This window comes from Miscanthus floridulus, chromosome 4 (genome assembly GCF_019320115.1).
Source record: "Miscanthus floridulus cultivar M001 chromosome 4, ASM1932011v1, whole genome shotgun sequence".
Lineage (NCBI taxonomy): Eukaryota > Viridiplantae > Streptophyta > Magnoliopsida > Poales > Poaceae > Miscanthus > Miscanthus floridulus.
In genome coordinates, this window is record NC_089583.1 from 8809858 (window position 1) to 8825551 (window position 15694).

Here is a 15694-nt window from a genome sequence, read left to right on the forward strand (position 1 = left end):
ATTATCAGATTCATAGATATATCTAAGGTTGTTCATCCTCTGTTTGTCCTTCTCAGCCATGGGACCATAGGTGTCTGAGCGCAAATCTTCAACTCTCCTCCTAAACCATATAAAAAAACCAAACAGCCACTGCAACAACCACAGCAGCGACAGCCCTGCGCCTAGCTTCAAAGGCCATATCTACCAACAGGATAGAGGACATCATTAGAAGGGGAGCATGCAACATGGTGTGTGTACTGCTTAGCAAGCAAAAAATCAGACAAAATAAACTATGAAAGACGCGGCTGCCACACCAAAGGGTGCTCCTCCAGCGTATACTATTACACAATCAACATCAATGACCTCTAGGCACTTTGCTCAGTGTGTACACTAAAATATGCATCAACATGTACAAGATCTACATAAAACATAAGGTATACACCAAATACGAAGCATCATGTATAAATCTAAGCTAGGAACAGGTAAATCAGATATAGCATCGCACAGATCTGAGGATGTCAAACCAAAAACCCTAATTTCTTGGCATTGCAAGCAAAATCCACAAACAAATCAATAAAATCGACAATGGAGAACGAGGAGGGGAAGAGCGCAGGTGGCATATACCGTCGAAGCGCCGGAGGACCGAGAGAAATCCGTCGGCGGTGGTCGCCTCGGTAGGACTACCGAGGTCGAGGGAAAGCTAGAGGGAAGTTCGCACCAGTGCTATGACGGAAGGAGAGGCGAAGAGTGAGGGCGGTAACCCTAGCTGTGACCCGCGCGTGCGCTTTATCGTCAGGACGGCCTCATCTCCCACGCTCTCCGCGAAAGGTTCTCGCCAAACACCAAGCAAACCTACGTTGAGAGAGAAGTGGAGATAAAAAAGACAATGCCGTCCAAGATAGATGAGAGAATCTGTATGAGAGAAAGCAGAAAAAACGTACGAGTAAAGCAACCAAACGAATACACCGAAGGATACGAGATGGCCATGTGACGGCCCGATTCGGGCTACCCATCACGCCCTTCGAATCTGATCCGTTCCGCTGCGCATGGGCGTGCCTCCGTGGGACACGTCTCGTGTCCGGAGAGACAGACGTGTACGGTACGCCCGCAGGAAAACGGGCACCGTAGCGAGGTGCTTTGGTTGGTTGGGCTCGACCGCGAACGCGCGATGCGATGGACACGGGATGTGGACGGGCTCTGCCTGCCTGACACTGTGTCACTACTCACTACGGTGCCCGGTGGCCATTCCCCCAGCTTCCTTTTTCCTCCGTCCCGCTCCCGCCCGGCCCTCATAAAATCTCGCTTCGCCTCGCCTGTCAGTCATCACTAGTGGCCACCACCTCCATCGCTGGCGGCACTCAGTCAGTCAGTCAGTCCACTCCCTCCCTCCCTCCCTCCCGCGCCCCCAAAAACCACGCCTCCCGAGTCCGTCCGCACCCCCGCCCTCGCCGCGCCAGATCTGACGACGACGGACCCCACCGCCGCGCCGATCGCTCGCTCTCGTCTTCATCACGTCCCGCGCGCGCCCTCATTCTCACTGCCCGCCACCACTCCGATTACTTCCTACCCGCTAGCGCCGCCGCCGCCGCCGAGCGCGAGGCCTCCGAATTACGCCCGTCGTCGTGATAAGCCGCCGCCGCGGGCGGCAATGCGGAGTGCGTGGTAAGGGGGCGCGGCCGCCGCCGCGATGGAGATGGAGGCCGTGGGCTGCGGCGGCGCGGGGGGCAAGCGGGGGCGGGCGAAAGGCGCGGAGCCGGACGCGAAGCGCCGCGCGGTGGCGGTGGCCGTGCCGCCGCCCACGGGTTCCGCCGCGGCGCAGCAGCACCCGGCGTCGCGGATCTACCGCGTCCCGCGGGCGACCGGCGGCAAGGACCGCCACAGCAAGGTGTACACGGCGAAGGGCATCAGGGACCGGCGGGTCCGCCTCTCCGTCGCCACCGCCATCCAGTTCTACGACCTGCAGGACCGCCTCGGGTACGACCAGCCTAGCAAGGCCATCGAGTGGCTCATAAGGGCCGCCGCCGACGCCATCGACAAGCTCCCATCCCTCGACGCCGCCGCGGGGTTCCCCGCGCACCCGGCTCTGCCGCCAAGGACCACCACCACGCTCCGCCTGTCGCTGGTGATGACGACGAACACCACCAGCAGCAGCAGCTAACGAGGTCCGGATGCAGCAGCACGTCAGAGACCAGCAAGGGCTCCGTCCTCTCCCTCTCCCGCTCCGAGAGCCGGGTCAAGGCGCGGGAGCGCGCCAGGGAGCGGAGCGCGGTTGCCAGGGACAAGGACCCCGCCTCCGCCGCCGCGGCAACCACTGCCTCGGCGCAGGCGGCGTCCTTCACCGAACTGCTCACGGGGATGGCCGCGGCCAGCGCCGCCGCCCCCGCCGAACACAAGCACCACCAGCAGTCGTCGGTGTCCCTGTGGGCAGCCGACGACTGTCTCCGCCGCCACCGCCGACTACATCGGGTTGGCGCAGCCTCGGAAGGGCGGGGGACACACGATGGCGCACGCCTTCGCCTCCCCCGCTCCCCACCTCGGCAACATTGCGTCCATCGCCATGGCCCCAGCCGCGCAGCACTTCGGCTGGGCCAGTGGTGCCGTCACCGTCGCCTCTAGCGGCGGCGGCGAGCCGCATGCCGAGATGTCGCACTTCTCGTTCTTGCAGGACCATTTCATGCCCGTCCACGCGGCCGGCGTCGGCGCCGGCGTCGGCTCCCGCCATAGAATACAACCTCAACTTCTCCATGTCCTCGGGTCTTCGTGGGTGTCAACAGTAGGGGGACCCTTCAGTCCAATTCGCAGCCGCACATCTCCGGCCACCACCACCACCACCAACAGCTCCAGAGGCTGTCTACTCCACTGGACGCTCCCAACATACCCTTCCTGTTCAGCCCGCCCGCCGCTGCCGCTGCGGCGCCCACCACGGCCGAGGGCCAATACGCCGCGTTCCAGCTCTGGAACGGGTTCCAGCACGCAGACATGAAGGAGAAGGGCAAGAACTGATCGACACCTGCCCAGCGCAGTGCAGTGCTATCTGGATGGTAAGCTCATCAACTCTCAACCTTTCTTTGCTTTTGGGGCCTTAATTTAAGGCTACGATGCCTGCCATTTGCCAATTTGATATGATTATCGCTCCCTTTTGGTGGAACTCGAGGTGCCTTGTGTCCCCAAATCCCATAAAACTCTCGGCTGGTTCTTGGCAATTGACGAGTGTCAAGGCTTTAGTGGGAGCATTCAGCCCAGCTTTACAAATTAGAACAGGTGTCATTTCACTACTCACTGGAGAGGGATCTGGTTTGGTGTTCTGTTCCACTCATCAGCTATTTCATAGGAGACAGGCCAATCACATGGTTTCTGTTTGCCCGGCACTGGATTTTTAATGCCTTAATTTGTAGTAAGCCCAGGCTACGTTGTAGTAGTATTGCATGAAAAGGATCATGTTCTACTATGAATCTGTGATCAAATGCATAGACAGTAGACACTGTATAAATAAAAAATACCAACATAGCACTGTCATATTGTCTAAACACATCTCAAATGGTCTTTTGCTTGGTTCAGGTACTGCCAGTGGCATAGTTTAACATTTGCTTTCCCATGTTTTCTTCGTTGTCAGCATATACTAAAAATTACAACAACAGCTGTTCTCCAAAATAAACTTTATGATTGAAAATCTAAGCATTCAGAGAGTAATCCTGTTATGACGCTTGGTGTTTTGGTTGTACTTCTCAGAACAAAGTTGAGCATTTCAAAAATCTAAGTTCTTCAGTGGCTACCTATGAAGGGAAGAAACTATGATTTTGGCATGTTTGGTCTTTGGGCAAAGTTGTGATTTCCAATCAAATAAGCTGCTTGTTTTGTTAAAACCACACACTTGTACCACTGCAAGTAGTTTCCCCCATGGTTATGATGCCACTGGAGTGAATGACAAATGGGTCCATCTGAATTTATGAGTTGTGGGTCCAATGGCAAATTTGGGAAGCCCAATGTTTGCTGTGGTAAGAATCCAAGTGGCTCATCTTACAGAAGATAAATGCAATGTAGTTCACAATAGGCATGTCACTTGTTAGCCCCTGGAAAAATGTATTTCAAATAGATAATTTAATATTGACCTCCAAAAAGGCATGTTATTATTTGAGAGATTACAGTATATTTCTCCTTTTCTCTCAGTATCTGTAAAATGCCAATCACAGTCTTCTATTACATCATGAATCTCATTTATTTACCAAATACACTTCGACAGAGAACGGAGCTAGAATCTTTCTGGCTCAAACTTGAAACACATAATATGACCATGTTAAGATTACAGGGTCGAAAGCATATATTTGGTACTTGCTAAAGAATACAACATTTCATACCCCAAGTGAAGCATATTTTATTTCTCATATGATCGCTTTTGGTGCATGGCTATTGGAGTTTCATCTACCAGTCTGAGTTTAGAAATTGTTGGCTAAGTCCTTGTCCCCAATAATAGAGATGGACCACAAGGGGCATGTGCAATTTATGTTCTGAATTTCCGATTGACTGTTGTATCAACAGTGTTAGTGGGGATGGTAAGTTGTTTCCAATGAAAACAAATGAAGAGTATTCCCTTTCTCATACGTTTATTGTCCTGAAAAAAAACCAATAAAATGTCGTCACATATATTATATGGAAATTTTCCTTATATGTTTATTGATGTTCTGAAAAAACTAGGTATTGTAACCTTTCAGAAAAAAAACAAGGTATTGTTGTGTTAGTCTTGTCTTTGGAGTCTGCGTATATAACTATGGTTTATTTGCTCAAGAAAATGCCATATTGAGATAAAAAGCGCTAGGCTAGCCACTAGCCACTAGCCACTAGGTGGTGATTAGACGCTAGGTCAGAGGATGGCATCTAAAGCTTATATATGCATCTTTATTGTAACAGTCTTTCTAACAAAACAAGACACCTGTCTCCATTGAAGGATGAACAGTTCACCATGATCTTCTTTCACTATTGTCAAGACTTGATTACCATCAAGTATTTTCTGGGTGAACTACAAATGGTAGTCTTTAGTTATGAAACATGCATGAAATATGTAAGAACCATGACTATTCTATTGCATATTGAAAGATCTTTCATACAATGTATTTCGTATTTTTTCCACAAACCATGACTTCTAGCCCCGATAACACATGTGTGAGTATTCTTTATTTTTTAGCTAACACATGCATAAAGTAGTTCAAATGATTCAAAATGGCTAGTTTTCTTGAACTAGATAGGTCCTTTGTCATTTCCAAAATTAAGAAACAAGGACAACTGTTTTGTGTTCTTCTCTCTGACAAGAAAAGCATTTAAATAATCCAAAAGCAAAAGGATTAGACTGTTGCACAGTATTACTTGCTGCACCTAAGAGCATCTTCAACAGATTACTTATTTCATCCTCAATACCAAAAAAAAAAAATGCAATACAAGGAATTGTGGTTGCACCAACAAATTACTCATCCTATCCCCAATACCTAAATGTTAAGTGATTACTCAAAAGTCAAAATCCACCCCCTCTCCCTCAAATGTAGGAGATCCACCCCCTCTCCCATATCCACTTAAAAAGATATTGGTAATATGTTGGAGAAGAAGAAAAGGCTACACTACCATTAATAGGAGATCATCTATGTAGACTTTTAGGAGATGAAGGATAGGTAATATGTTGGAGATGCTCTAACAGTTATTATTAGTTAGTATTATAGTTGTGTTAATATTTTCCTAAGTTATTTTTTGGGTAGGAATGTATACAAGCAGTATGTTTAATAATGTATTTTTTTTTGGAAATTTAATAATATATTTTTAGAGTCCTACTATCTATGGGGTTTGCATTAATAAAATATGTCAATATTCATATATGATCCTCACTTTTTCTTATTTTTCTGATATGAGGGTGTCCTTGTCAAAACTCAACACTATAATTTTTAATTTATAGAAGAACTATTTTTACTGTTGTTGTTTTCTGCTCTGTAGTGTTCTATTTACTGCACCTATTAAGATATTTAATAGAGAAATTAAATAAAGGACACTGCTACTCAGGTATTAGTTATGCTATCATGAATATGTTGAATTAATCTTGTCGGTATCACTTATAATAGCAGAACCTTTATATCTTATATATGTTTTTCTTTAATGATGCCATTGAGATTCTAAAGTATGCTAAGTTGCTAAGCCCTAGGTATCGTTGAATTTGGTTGCCCCATCTTATTTCTGGAAAGCTTTGAAGTGGAGACTTTATGATAAAAGCTAAGCACTTTGAATAATTAAATTATCCTACATATAGGCTTGTCTACCTCGAGTTCTGGCATATATCACCAAAATAAGGCCTACTGGTAGACCTACTAATGATATTTTTTATTTCTTTCTCCTTTTTTTATCTTAAGTATAACTATATCTGCTTCAGCAGAAGCAAAATATTTAGCTGGCCTACAAGGCTTCTAAATTTGAATAGCCTTTATGAGTTATTGACAAAATAACAACCTTAGCTTTTAGGGGTTGCTGGCTCTGTGCAAAATAAGAAAACTAGGATTTACCTAAATTAATTGAACAAGCTCATAGTATGTTAATCTTGAATGGCTCTGCATTCTTTGCTTCCAAGTTTCTTATGGCAATCAGATTCAATCTTGCCAATAAAGTTGGCCATTATGCATTGTAATGTCTAGTGTTTTTGCCTTCCTACAACTGTCCTGTGTTTCCATTTTGTAGCCTTAATTAATTTACTTGCTAGAATCTCTGCCTGAAGGTCTTGTGGTTTACTACACTCTGGACTCCTGAAATTTATATACATAATTTATAATATATAAAGCTACATGGAATTGTACCCCCATCGTTATCCTTGATATTGATCCTGACTAGTGAAATGAAGCTTGAATTTGACTATGCATGCTGATAGAAAAATCATAGAGTCAAGTCACCGGTGTCTGTTTGACCTGCTATTGCATGCACCTCAAGATAGGGGGTTCTTGTGCTCAATTTTTATTCAGCGGTGAAATCAAGCTTGAGTTTGACATGCTAACAGAATCTTCTTGGGAGGGTTGGTCAAGTGAGCAATATAATAATGGGCTATTTGACCTGCTAAAGGCTTCGGTGCTCTTCTCTAAAATGAACTGGAATGAAAAAAAAAAGTGCTCTACTAATTAATTCTGACTGTCTGACCATAGTGTCCGTTTTCAAATAGAAGTCATATACATGAAGTGTCATAGCTCAGTCTATCCTGTTTGTCAGCCTTGCAAACTATTTTGAGTGGCAGGAAAGTCATTTTAATCATGTATTGTTTGTTGATAATAATAATTGAACTGGTTTGGCCAGTTCATCGCATGAACTGAAGCAATGAACACAAGGCGTGCTTTTCCTTTTTTTATCTGACCGGAATCATCATTGTTGACATTTTACAGGATGTGAAGGCATCAAATAATTGCAACCTGCCCCTGCAAGCACCATTCATTGCTTGAAGCTGCCATAATTGCGTTGGGGATGATTCCCCGAATTCTTGGAAGCAGATCATCCTTCAGACATCTACTCTGGTCATCACTGAAGAACCTCATCGTCCTTACTCTGACAACCTTCTGCACTCCTTTTTCCGCCTGCTACAGTATTCGTTTCCTGGAGGTGAGATTTTCGGAGCATGATTTGCCAGAGTGACCTGTCAGAAAGCCATTGTAATCATTCCCATTCTAAACTTCCCCAATGGATGGATTCGATTCGGCACCCTTGATCGGCTCTTTCGAGTTTCAGGGATCAGTTATCCCTGCCATTTTTATGGTTCTCGGTTGTGTGTTGTACGAGAAGTGAGAAGACTCCAGTGCATGAAATGAAGTCATATGTGGGCATGTTTGTGCCCCTGTTGTGTGTGCTGAATACTGGCATAACGGGAGTCTCAGATGTAAATTTATTTTCTTGTTTTGGCAGTGATTATTTCATATTGCTCCCTGATTTGTGAAAAGCTAGCAACTTGTGGTCGATACATGCTGCTTATATGCTGCAGAATGAACGTGCTCAACTGATTGCATTCTGAACATTGAATGTACCAGCAGCCCAGGAAGTGCAGAGTACAGTCTCTGCCTTAGTGCCTTGCAAGTGCAATTCATCAAAATTTGAGCTGCATGTGAGGAACTGATGGAGGTTCTGAATTAATCAGTTATTTCGCGCCAGAATTTGACAGATGTAAGTTTAGACGTGTCTTCGACAAGACCCAAAGCTATTTGAAAGCCGTGGAATTTTCAGTGAACAGTATCTTGTTAGGTGTGGTTTGCTGTAGGCTGTGGCAGTCAGATAAAGCAGCTGGTGCGTTCTACCCAGCCTTTAGAGGCGTGGCAGCACGGGTCACTGGATCGGCGCGCTTTTATCAAAGAGCTTGCAGGAGTACCTAATTCTGTGTGCCTTTGAAGTTTGATGATATGCTTGCAGGTTGCAGGACAGCAAGTCAAACCCAACAGGAGATGTGAAAGGTGGTCAAGGCATCTACCGTTTGGAACTGGAGTAGGCTGAAGCTGCAGGCTTGTCCGAACACGGTAATTCACTTTTTATCATGTTACTATTACAGTTAGTAACAAGTCAAAAAGAAACAAAAAATAATCCAGAGTTTAATCTGTCATTATTTATAGTACCCGCACTATGGTCTATGTACTATGTACAATGTTAAAGCTAGAGATAGTTGAATCGTGTATCAGCCTAGCCGAGTGTTTCAGAAAAGGAACACTAAGGTGTCTGCCTCCAATGAAAGAGCACTAGCTGAGGTAGGAGTGAATAACTTCCAGATGCTTCTAGCCTTCAACTGGTGGTTAGTCTTGGTCAGAAAGACGGATCTCTTTTCCATTTGGAGTCAGGTTATAGCCAACAACTTCTTGGAACTCAAGATTTCAGACTAGTAATGGTCTTCAGCTACGAACAAAGTTAATCTATGGATGCACCCTTGATGCATGCCTAGTAAAATAGATTGATGATACTGGCCTGCCAAACATGGAAAACAATTAACTGGCGAGCAAGGTTTTTGTAAGGTAGTAAGGAACAAACAACATTATTTTCTTATGATTACTGTCTTAAGACTGGGCAATAGTTATACTAACAGTTCATTTATTTCCTGAACAATGTAGAAACTATCAGATGTCTAACTTCAGATGTCACTTGATCTCAGCACTCCTAAACAAAAGAAAACTGCTACTTTACCTCACCTCTAAATCTTTGGGGATGAATCATATTCTATAGCTGCCTCGGATGCTGGTGACGAGAATGAGTCATAGGAGGACGCTCTAGCATCGATGAGCATGGAAATGACTTCTCTCATGCTAGGCCTATCAAATGGCGACTGATTGGTGCAGAACAATGCAATTTTTAGCACCAGAGACATTTCTTCCACGACTCTCCTTGAGCTCAGGTCCAGTCTTCTGTCAAACACTTCTGTATTTGGCATCATTTTGTTCATCATCCGCCTCACCAAATTCACAAGATCTCCTCCTTTCTCAAGAGGCTGAATTGGGGATTGCCCAGTCAGTAGTTCCAACAGAACTACCCCGAAACTATAAACATCACACTTCTCAGTGATCTTCATGGTAAAGGCGTACTCTGCACAGGATAAAACACACACCATTAGTAGCCATATACATTGCTTATTAAACTGTGCTTCCTAGTTTATTGGTGGAAAGAACAGATTAGTAAACTATGATATGTGTACTCCGTATACTGCAACTTCAAGGTAATGCGGAATCTATACAGAACTCCTAAAGAACAGATTGGTAACAGATCTGACCTGGAGCAATGTAGCCATATGAACCAGCAACAGCAGACATTGATCTAGAGTTGGAAATGTCAATAAGTTTGGCTAAACCAAAGTCCCCTACATGAGCGTCCATCATCTCATCAAGCAATATGTTGTTTGATTTGATATCACGGTGAATGACCTGTGGTTTGCAGTCACTGTGAAGATATCGCAAGCCTTCAGCAGCACCCAGAGCAATCCGGTAACGCGTGTCCCAGTCCAGTAGATATGCATCCTTGCTGCCATGAAGCATTTCTCCCAGGCTACCATTTGCCATGTACTCATACAGGATAAGATTTGAGTCCTGATGGGAGCAGAAGCCATACAACTTGACAATGTTGCGGTGCCTGACATTTCCAAGTGTAGTTATCTCAGCTCTGAAACTTCTGTCAATGTTCGAACCTTCTCCTTGAGCCTTCAGCTTCTTGACTGCGATTTTCCGGCCATCAGGCATCACAGCCTTGTAAACTGTGCCACAAGCACCTCTTCCAATCACAGCACTCTCTGAAAAGTCCTCGGTTGCTTTCATAAGCTCCTGATAGGTCACCCGTTCCTTCAGGCAGTAGTGGGGACCAGAAAACCCTGTCTTGCGCTCTTCACTTGATACAAGCTCTGGTATCTTGGCTCTTAAGGCCCAGCAAACGACTGCAATCAGCACCAATGAAACCAAAGCAATGACAATGGAAGCAATGCTGATGATCTTCTCCCTGAGAAAGCGCTTCTTCTGCGCTGCTGCGTCCTTGCTTGAGTAAGACGATGCTGAACCTGGACATGCTTTCCCTTTGATACCACAAAGGCCATTGTTCCCAAGGAAGTTGCTGCTGTCCAAGTGCTCGAACAGAGGGGTGCTGGGAAGCGGACCAACGAGATTGTTGTAAGACAGGTTGCATTCCAACAGGCTCGAAAGGTCACTGAATGAGGAAGGAACTTGACCTTCAAGCTCATTGTTGTCCAAGTACAGGTACTGCAGCATGTGCAAATTCCCTAGCTGCGTCGGTATCTCGCCAGACAGCATGTTGTGACTGACATTTAGGGCAATCTGAAGGGCAGTGAGCTCACCAAGCTCAACCGGGACCTGACCAGACAGACGGTTGCCTCCCATCTCCAGTTCTATGAGCATTGAAAGGCCCCCAAAACTGCTTGGAATGGTTCCATTCAGACTGTTGTCAGACAACATGAGCAGCTCCAGGTTTCCCAGCCCACCAATCTCTGTAGGAATCACTCCAGTCAGTGAGTTTCTACTAAGGTCAAGCCTTTGAAGCTTTTTACACTTGGCTAGCTCCGAGGGGATTGGTCCCGTGAGCTGGTTCGACGAAATGTTGAAGGCAACAAGCTCTGTCAGGTTGCCAATGGCATCAGGAATCTGTCCGACAAAGAAGTTGCTGGACAGAATTAACCGCTCAATGCTCCTGAACTTGCCGATCTCAGGCAGTATCGGCCCAGAGAACCGGTTCTGGTTCATTTCAAGCGATGTTAAGTTCTGTAGCAGCGACAGTTCGACGGGGAGGCTCCCGGTCAGCATATTTCCCCCCAACCGGAGCTGTGTCAGAGTCCTGCAAGTCTTCACACCTTGAGGGATGTTGCCGATGAGGTGGTTCGATCCGAGGCTCAAGAACATGAGCTTCTGGTACTTGCAGAGGTGAGGAGGGATGCTCCCGGTCAGCTGGTTGTCTGACAAGTCGAGCACTGAGAGGTTGCTGTTGGTTCCCAACAATGGAGGGATGACACCATGGAGTTGGTTGTCAAAGAGTTCCAAGTACTCCAAGGCACTCAGGTTCTGAAACACCGTCGGAATTGTGCCGGTGAGGTTGTTGATAGACAGGTCGATCCTTCTTATGCTGCTCAGCTGGCCGAGCTCCGGTGGGATGGTACCTTGCAGACGGTTCTCGAAGAGGTAGAGTAGCCGGAGCGTTGATATCCGGCCGAGCTCGGCGGGGATGACACCAGTGAGCTTGTTCTCCGAGAGGTCAATCTCCAGGACACTCTGCAGGTTTCCCAGCTCCGGCGGGATTGTGCCATCGAGCTGATTCCGGTAAATGTAGAGCTTCAAGAGCGACGGCAGCGCCGCAAGCTCCCTGGGCACGCCGCCGGTGAAGGCGTTGTCGTTGAGGGCGAGCTTCTGGAGGTTGGTGCACTCGCCGAGCTCCGGCGGCACCTCGCCAGAGAGGTAGTTCTGCCAGAGGATCAATGTGGTGAGGTTCTTGAGGCGGGAGAGCTCCCTAGGAAGCTCCCCGGCGAGGTTGTTCTGCGCGAGGCCGATCACCTCGAGGCTGGCGCACTCGGTGAGGTCGACGGGGATGGGGCCGGAGAGCTGGTTGAGCCCGGCGCGGATGACGCGCAGCCGCTGGAGCGCGGAGACGGAGACGGGGATCCTCCCGGTGAGGTTGTTGCTGTAGATTTCGAGCTCCTCGAGCGCGGTGAGGTTGCCGATGGCGGGCGGGATGTCGCCGTACAGCAGGTTCTCGCTGAGGAAGAGGCGGCGGAGCGCGGGGAGCGCGCAGAGGTCCGGCGGGACGGCGCCGTGGAGCGCGTTGGTGCTGAGGTCGAGGACCTCGAGCGCGGCGCAGGCGGCGAGGCCCAGCGGGATGGCCCCCCTGAGCGCGTTCTTGGAGACGTTGAGCACGGCCAGGCGCGGGAGCGCGCAGACGGCGGCGGAGAGGCCGCCCTGGAGGTTGAGGCCGTGGAGCGTGATGCCCGTCACCTCGCCGGCCGCGGAGCAGGCAATGCCGGCCCACCCGCACGGGTCCACGCCCGCGCCCGCGTCCGCGCCGCCCCAGGTCGAGAGGCGGCCGTCCACGTCCTGCAGCGCGCCCTTGAACTCCAGCAGCGCCGCCGCGGCACCATCCACGTCCGCCGCCATCGCCGCCGAGTTGAGATTGAGAACAACCAAGAAGAGGACCGCCGCCGGGAGCAAGTACCGCGGCACGCCCGCCGCCATTGCCGCCGCCGCCGCGCGCTTCCTAATCCTGAGCAAGAAGCGGAACCCACGCCAGCAGCTGGAGCGAGAGGCGCAGAACTATGACAGCGGCGAGGAGCAGAGTGCCATGGACAGACAGGACAGAGGTAGCGGCAGCCGAGGAAGCCGTCGTCTCGTCCGTCCCCTCCCCCCACCACCGAGTACCAGTAGCCACTAGGAGGACGGACAGCGCGGCATGCGCGGGCGGGGCGAGGTGGGTGACACTGGTCGCGCAACAGGGCGGCGTGGTGGTGGTGGCCGCGAGTGAGTGGCACTGTGGGGGGCGGCAGGGAGAAGGGATGAAGGAGCTTTATGGGGGCGAGCACTGTGGAGGACAGGACAGGCGCGCGCCCGCGCCGGGGGTCAACAGCGCGGGCGACGGGCGCCATTAACTGGAAGCGCTGGCATTTCGCCGAGCAGGGGCTGGCGGACGGGGGTGGTGGACGCCTGGACGGGCCCACGGTCAGAGACACGGGTGGCGGGACTCGGCCGTACGGGCCGACGCGTAGAGAGGGAGAGCCGTGGAGGTGTACGGCGGGCGCGTACGTCTGTGTTCGTGTGGGTTACGACTGCTCGTCGCCGAAAGCCAGCTTTTGCGATCCGTGATCGAGTCGAGGCTAGGAAAAAAGCGACCTCGCGACAGCGCTTTTTGGTTGTTTTTTTGTTCTTGAATTCAACAAGCTCATCTCTATGGCGAGTGAAAATATTGGAACACCCTTTTTCTTTCGCAAATAGAAAAAACTTCTGTGGTGTTCAAGTTTTGGACACAAGGTCACAATCCTTTAGTGATGATTGGATTTTACTCTCAAACCATAGATGATATATGTATGCATCTTATTAGCTTCTTTACCGGTGACTGTGATGGTTGGTGATAGCTCAAGTAGAATCAAAACAGTGTAATAAGGTTGTGATGTGGGGGTGCATTTCAAGTGAAAATGAGTTAGTTTTTGTATTTGGAAAAATAGATTCAAATTCACTTAAAAGTATACTTTCAAGTTTCAAAAAAGTTCGTTAAATTTTATAAATGCACATCGCAAATTTGTCATTTTGTCATATGGTGCGCAGTGTTTTCCTAAACGCTAAACGGTAAACAGTCGGTCACCTACCGTTTAGCCATTATTCGGGCAAAACGTCCCATTAAACGGGGTAAACGGCCAATTAAACGGGATAAACGGGTGATTAAATGGAAACAGCGCACGACCGTGTAGCGTTTACACGGTGTTTAAACGGGCTAAACGACCGTTTAGGTGAACAGTGATGGTGCGTATATAACCTCAAATTTTCATTCCGTGCAATTTTTTTAAAATGAGTTTTGGTCTCAACTTTCGCGACAAAATACACATTGATCTATGACTGAACTACGGATGCCACGTTACAAATTGTTTCTAAACTTCAAAGTATGCTTTTGAGTGAATTTGCACCATTTCTCAAATTTTGGTGCACTTTCACCTGATGAGATGGGTGTGAGGGGAGGAATGGGTGGTTGGAGTGGGAATGAAACTGGTGGCAAGGCCATGGCACATGAAAAGGGTTAGATGATCTATGCAGTCGGTTGGTTGGAGATGAACTAGGGGTTGTACGTACGGATGAGAGGTGGTTGAGATTTCATAAGGTAGAAGGTAGATATAATTACTTATTATAACTTCGATCTGTTCTCAAAAACCAAACTAAACCTTGTCTCATATTACTAGCAATTTAATTAGGAAAAGTGGGAGTGATCTCCATAATTTACCATGCATGTGTGAAACAAAACCACCGATCACTTAAACGATTATTTAGCCGGTTTACACATCATTTAGACGTTACATGGTGGTACACTGTTTTTGCTTATTCGGTTGTGTCGGGTTCATAAATCCCGGGGTCCCTCATGGACCGGCTTTCCAACAAAGGCTCGATCCAGCAGACAATATTGTGAACGACGCGCAACACCTGGGCCGGACCCAAATACCTAAACGACAGGCCAGGAGGGCAATCCAATCTCCGACCGGAAGGCCTGACCGAGGAGGAACGGCGCCCACTTCCGACTCCCGCCCGCCTCCGGACGGCCTCTCCGATCGGAAGGCCTGGCCAAACACCACTTCCGACTCCGACCCGCATCTCCGACCGGGGATGCGCCGAACCCCTGCTTACAGCTCTTCTTCGACTGGCGCAATCAGAGCCGACTGGGACCAATCGACCGGGGACGCCCGCTCGGTGAGGACCAGGAAACGGACGGAAAAAAGTAAGGCATGGCACTCAAGTCAACCACAATACCGAGGACCGTACCCTATACACCTACAGGACAGTACCAACAGGGCATATCAGAAGGGTACCCTGCAACCTTCCTGGCATGTCAGAACCCAAGCAGTGTTGTGGGCGCCGATATTTTCCCTACAGTGTTGTGGGCGCCGTCGACTCCCATACCAGTCTATTAGGCAAACACGGTAAGGCTCCCCCCACATACCTCTGGGCATCAACAGTGTTGTGGGCGTCGGCATTTACCATACCAGGTGACACATGGTAAAACCCCCTACATGCCTCTGGGCATCAACAGTATAGCAGGCACCGACGTCTGCCATATCAGAAGAAGACGACGCGACCTCCCGCATGCATCTGACATTAACAGTGTTATGGGTGTCTACGATCATCTTGTATCCGGCGGTGTGGGCAACAAGACTTAGCATACCTACACTCTCTCCCTCTCTCACTTGTAAAGCCATCCCCTTCATCTATAAAAGGGGATGCACTCTCTCTCCCAAAAAGAGAGATCGATCAGTTCACTCATACACCACAACAAGAACCACTAGGTTCAGGCCTCGAATACTTAGCATATAGCGGAGCTCCCTTCACTCTCGGCCCTTCAGACCAGAGTCTGACCGGACCTCTTGCACCCCCCATCTTACTCCCTTCCGTTTGTAACCCCACAGCAAACTTCGAGCATCCTGGGCTCAGGAATAAAGTCACCGACCGACTCAAACTGGACGTAGGGCACGTTGCCTGAACCAGTATAAACCCTGTGTCATTGA

At 48.7% G+C, this 15694-nt stretch overlaps 1 protein-coding gene and 1 pseudogene across 2 annotated transcripts; one reads left to right on the forward strand and one right to left on the reverse strand.

Annotated features, from left to right (window-relative positions):
• The first annotated feature begins 1367 nt into the window (after positions 1-1367).
• On the forward strand, positions 1368-7994 carry LOC136550899 (transcription factor PCF6-like; annotated as a pseudogene).
• A 473-nt stretch (positions 7995-8467) lies between these two features.
• LOC136550900 (leucine-rich repeat receptor-like serine/threonine-protein kinase At1g17230) lies at positions 8468-13055 on the reverse strand. Of its 2 annotated transcripts, none has more exons than XM_066542485.1 (3): positions 9725-13055; positions 9150-9540; positions 8468-8923 (listed from the first exon to the last, which is right to left on the reverse strand). In XM_066542485.1, the coding sequence occupies exons 1-2, from the start codon at positions 12669-12671 to the stop codon at positions 9152-9154; spliced, it is 3336 nt and encodes a 1111-aa protein (XP_066398582.1). In that variant the 5' UTR covers positions 12672-13055; the 3' UTR covers positions 8468-8923; positions 9150-9151. The 2 variants fall into 2 exon arrangements, with proteins under 2 accessions (XP_066398582.1, XP_066398581.1); XM_066542484.1 differs by having other exon boundaries at positions 8468-8928.
• Between the last annotated feature and the right edge of the window lie 2639 nt (positions 13056-15694).

Coding starts and splice junctions, on each gene's coding strand:
- LOC136550900 (XM_066542485.1), bottom strand. CDS start 12,671: ATGGCGGCGGGCGTGCCGCGGTACTTGCTCCCGGCGGCGGTCCTCTTC. Junction 9,541..9,724: donor ATATGGCTACATTGCTCCAG/GTCAGATCTGTT, acceptor TATCCTGTGCAG/AGTACGCCTTTACCATGAAG.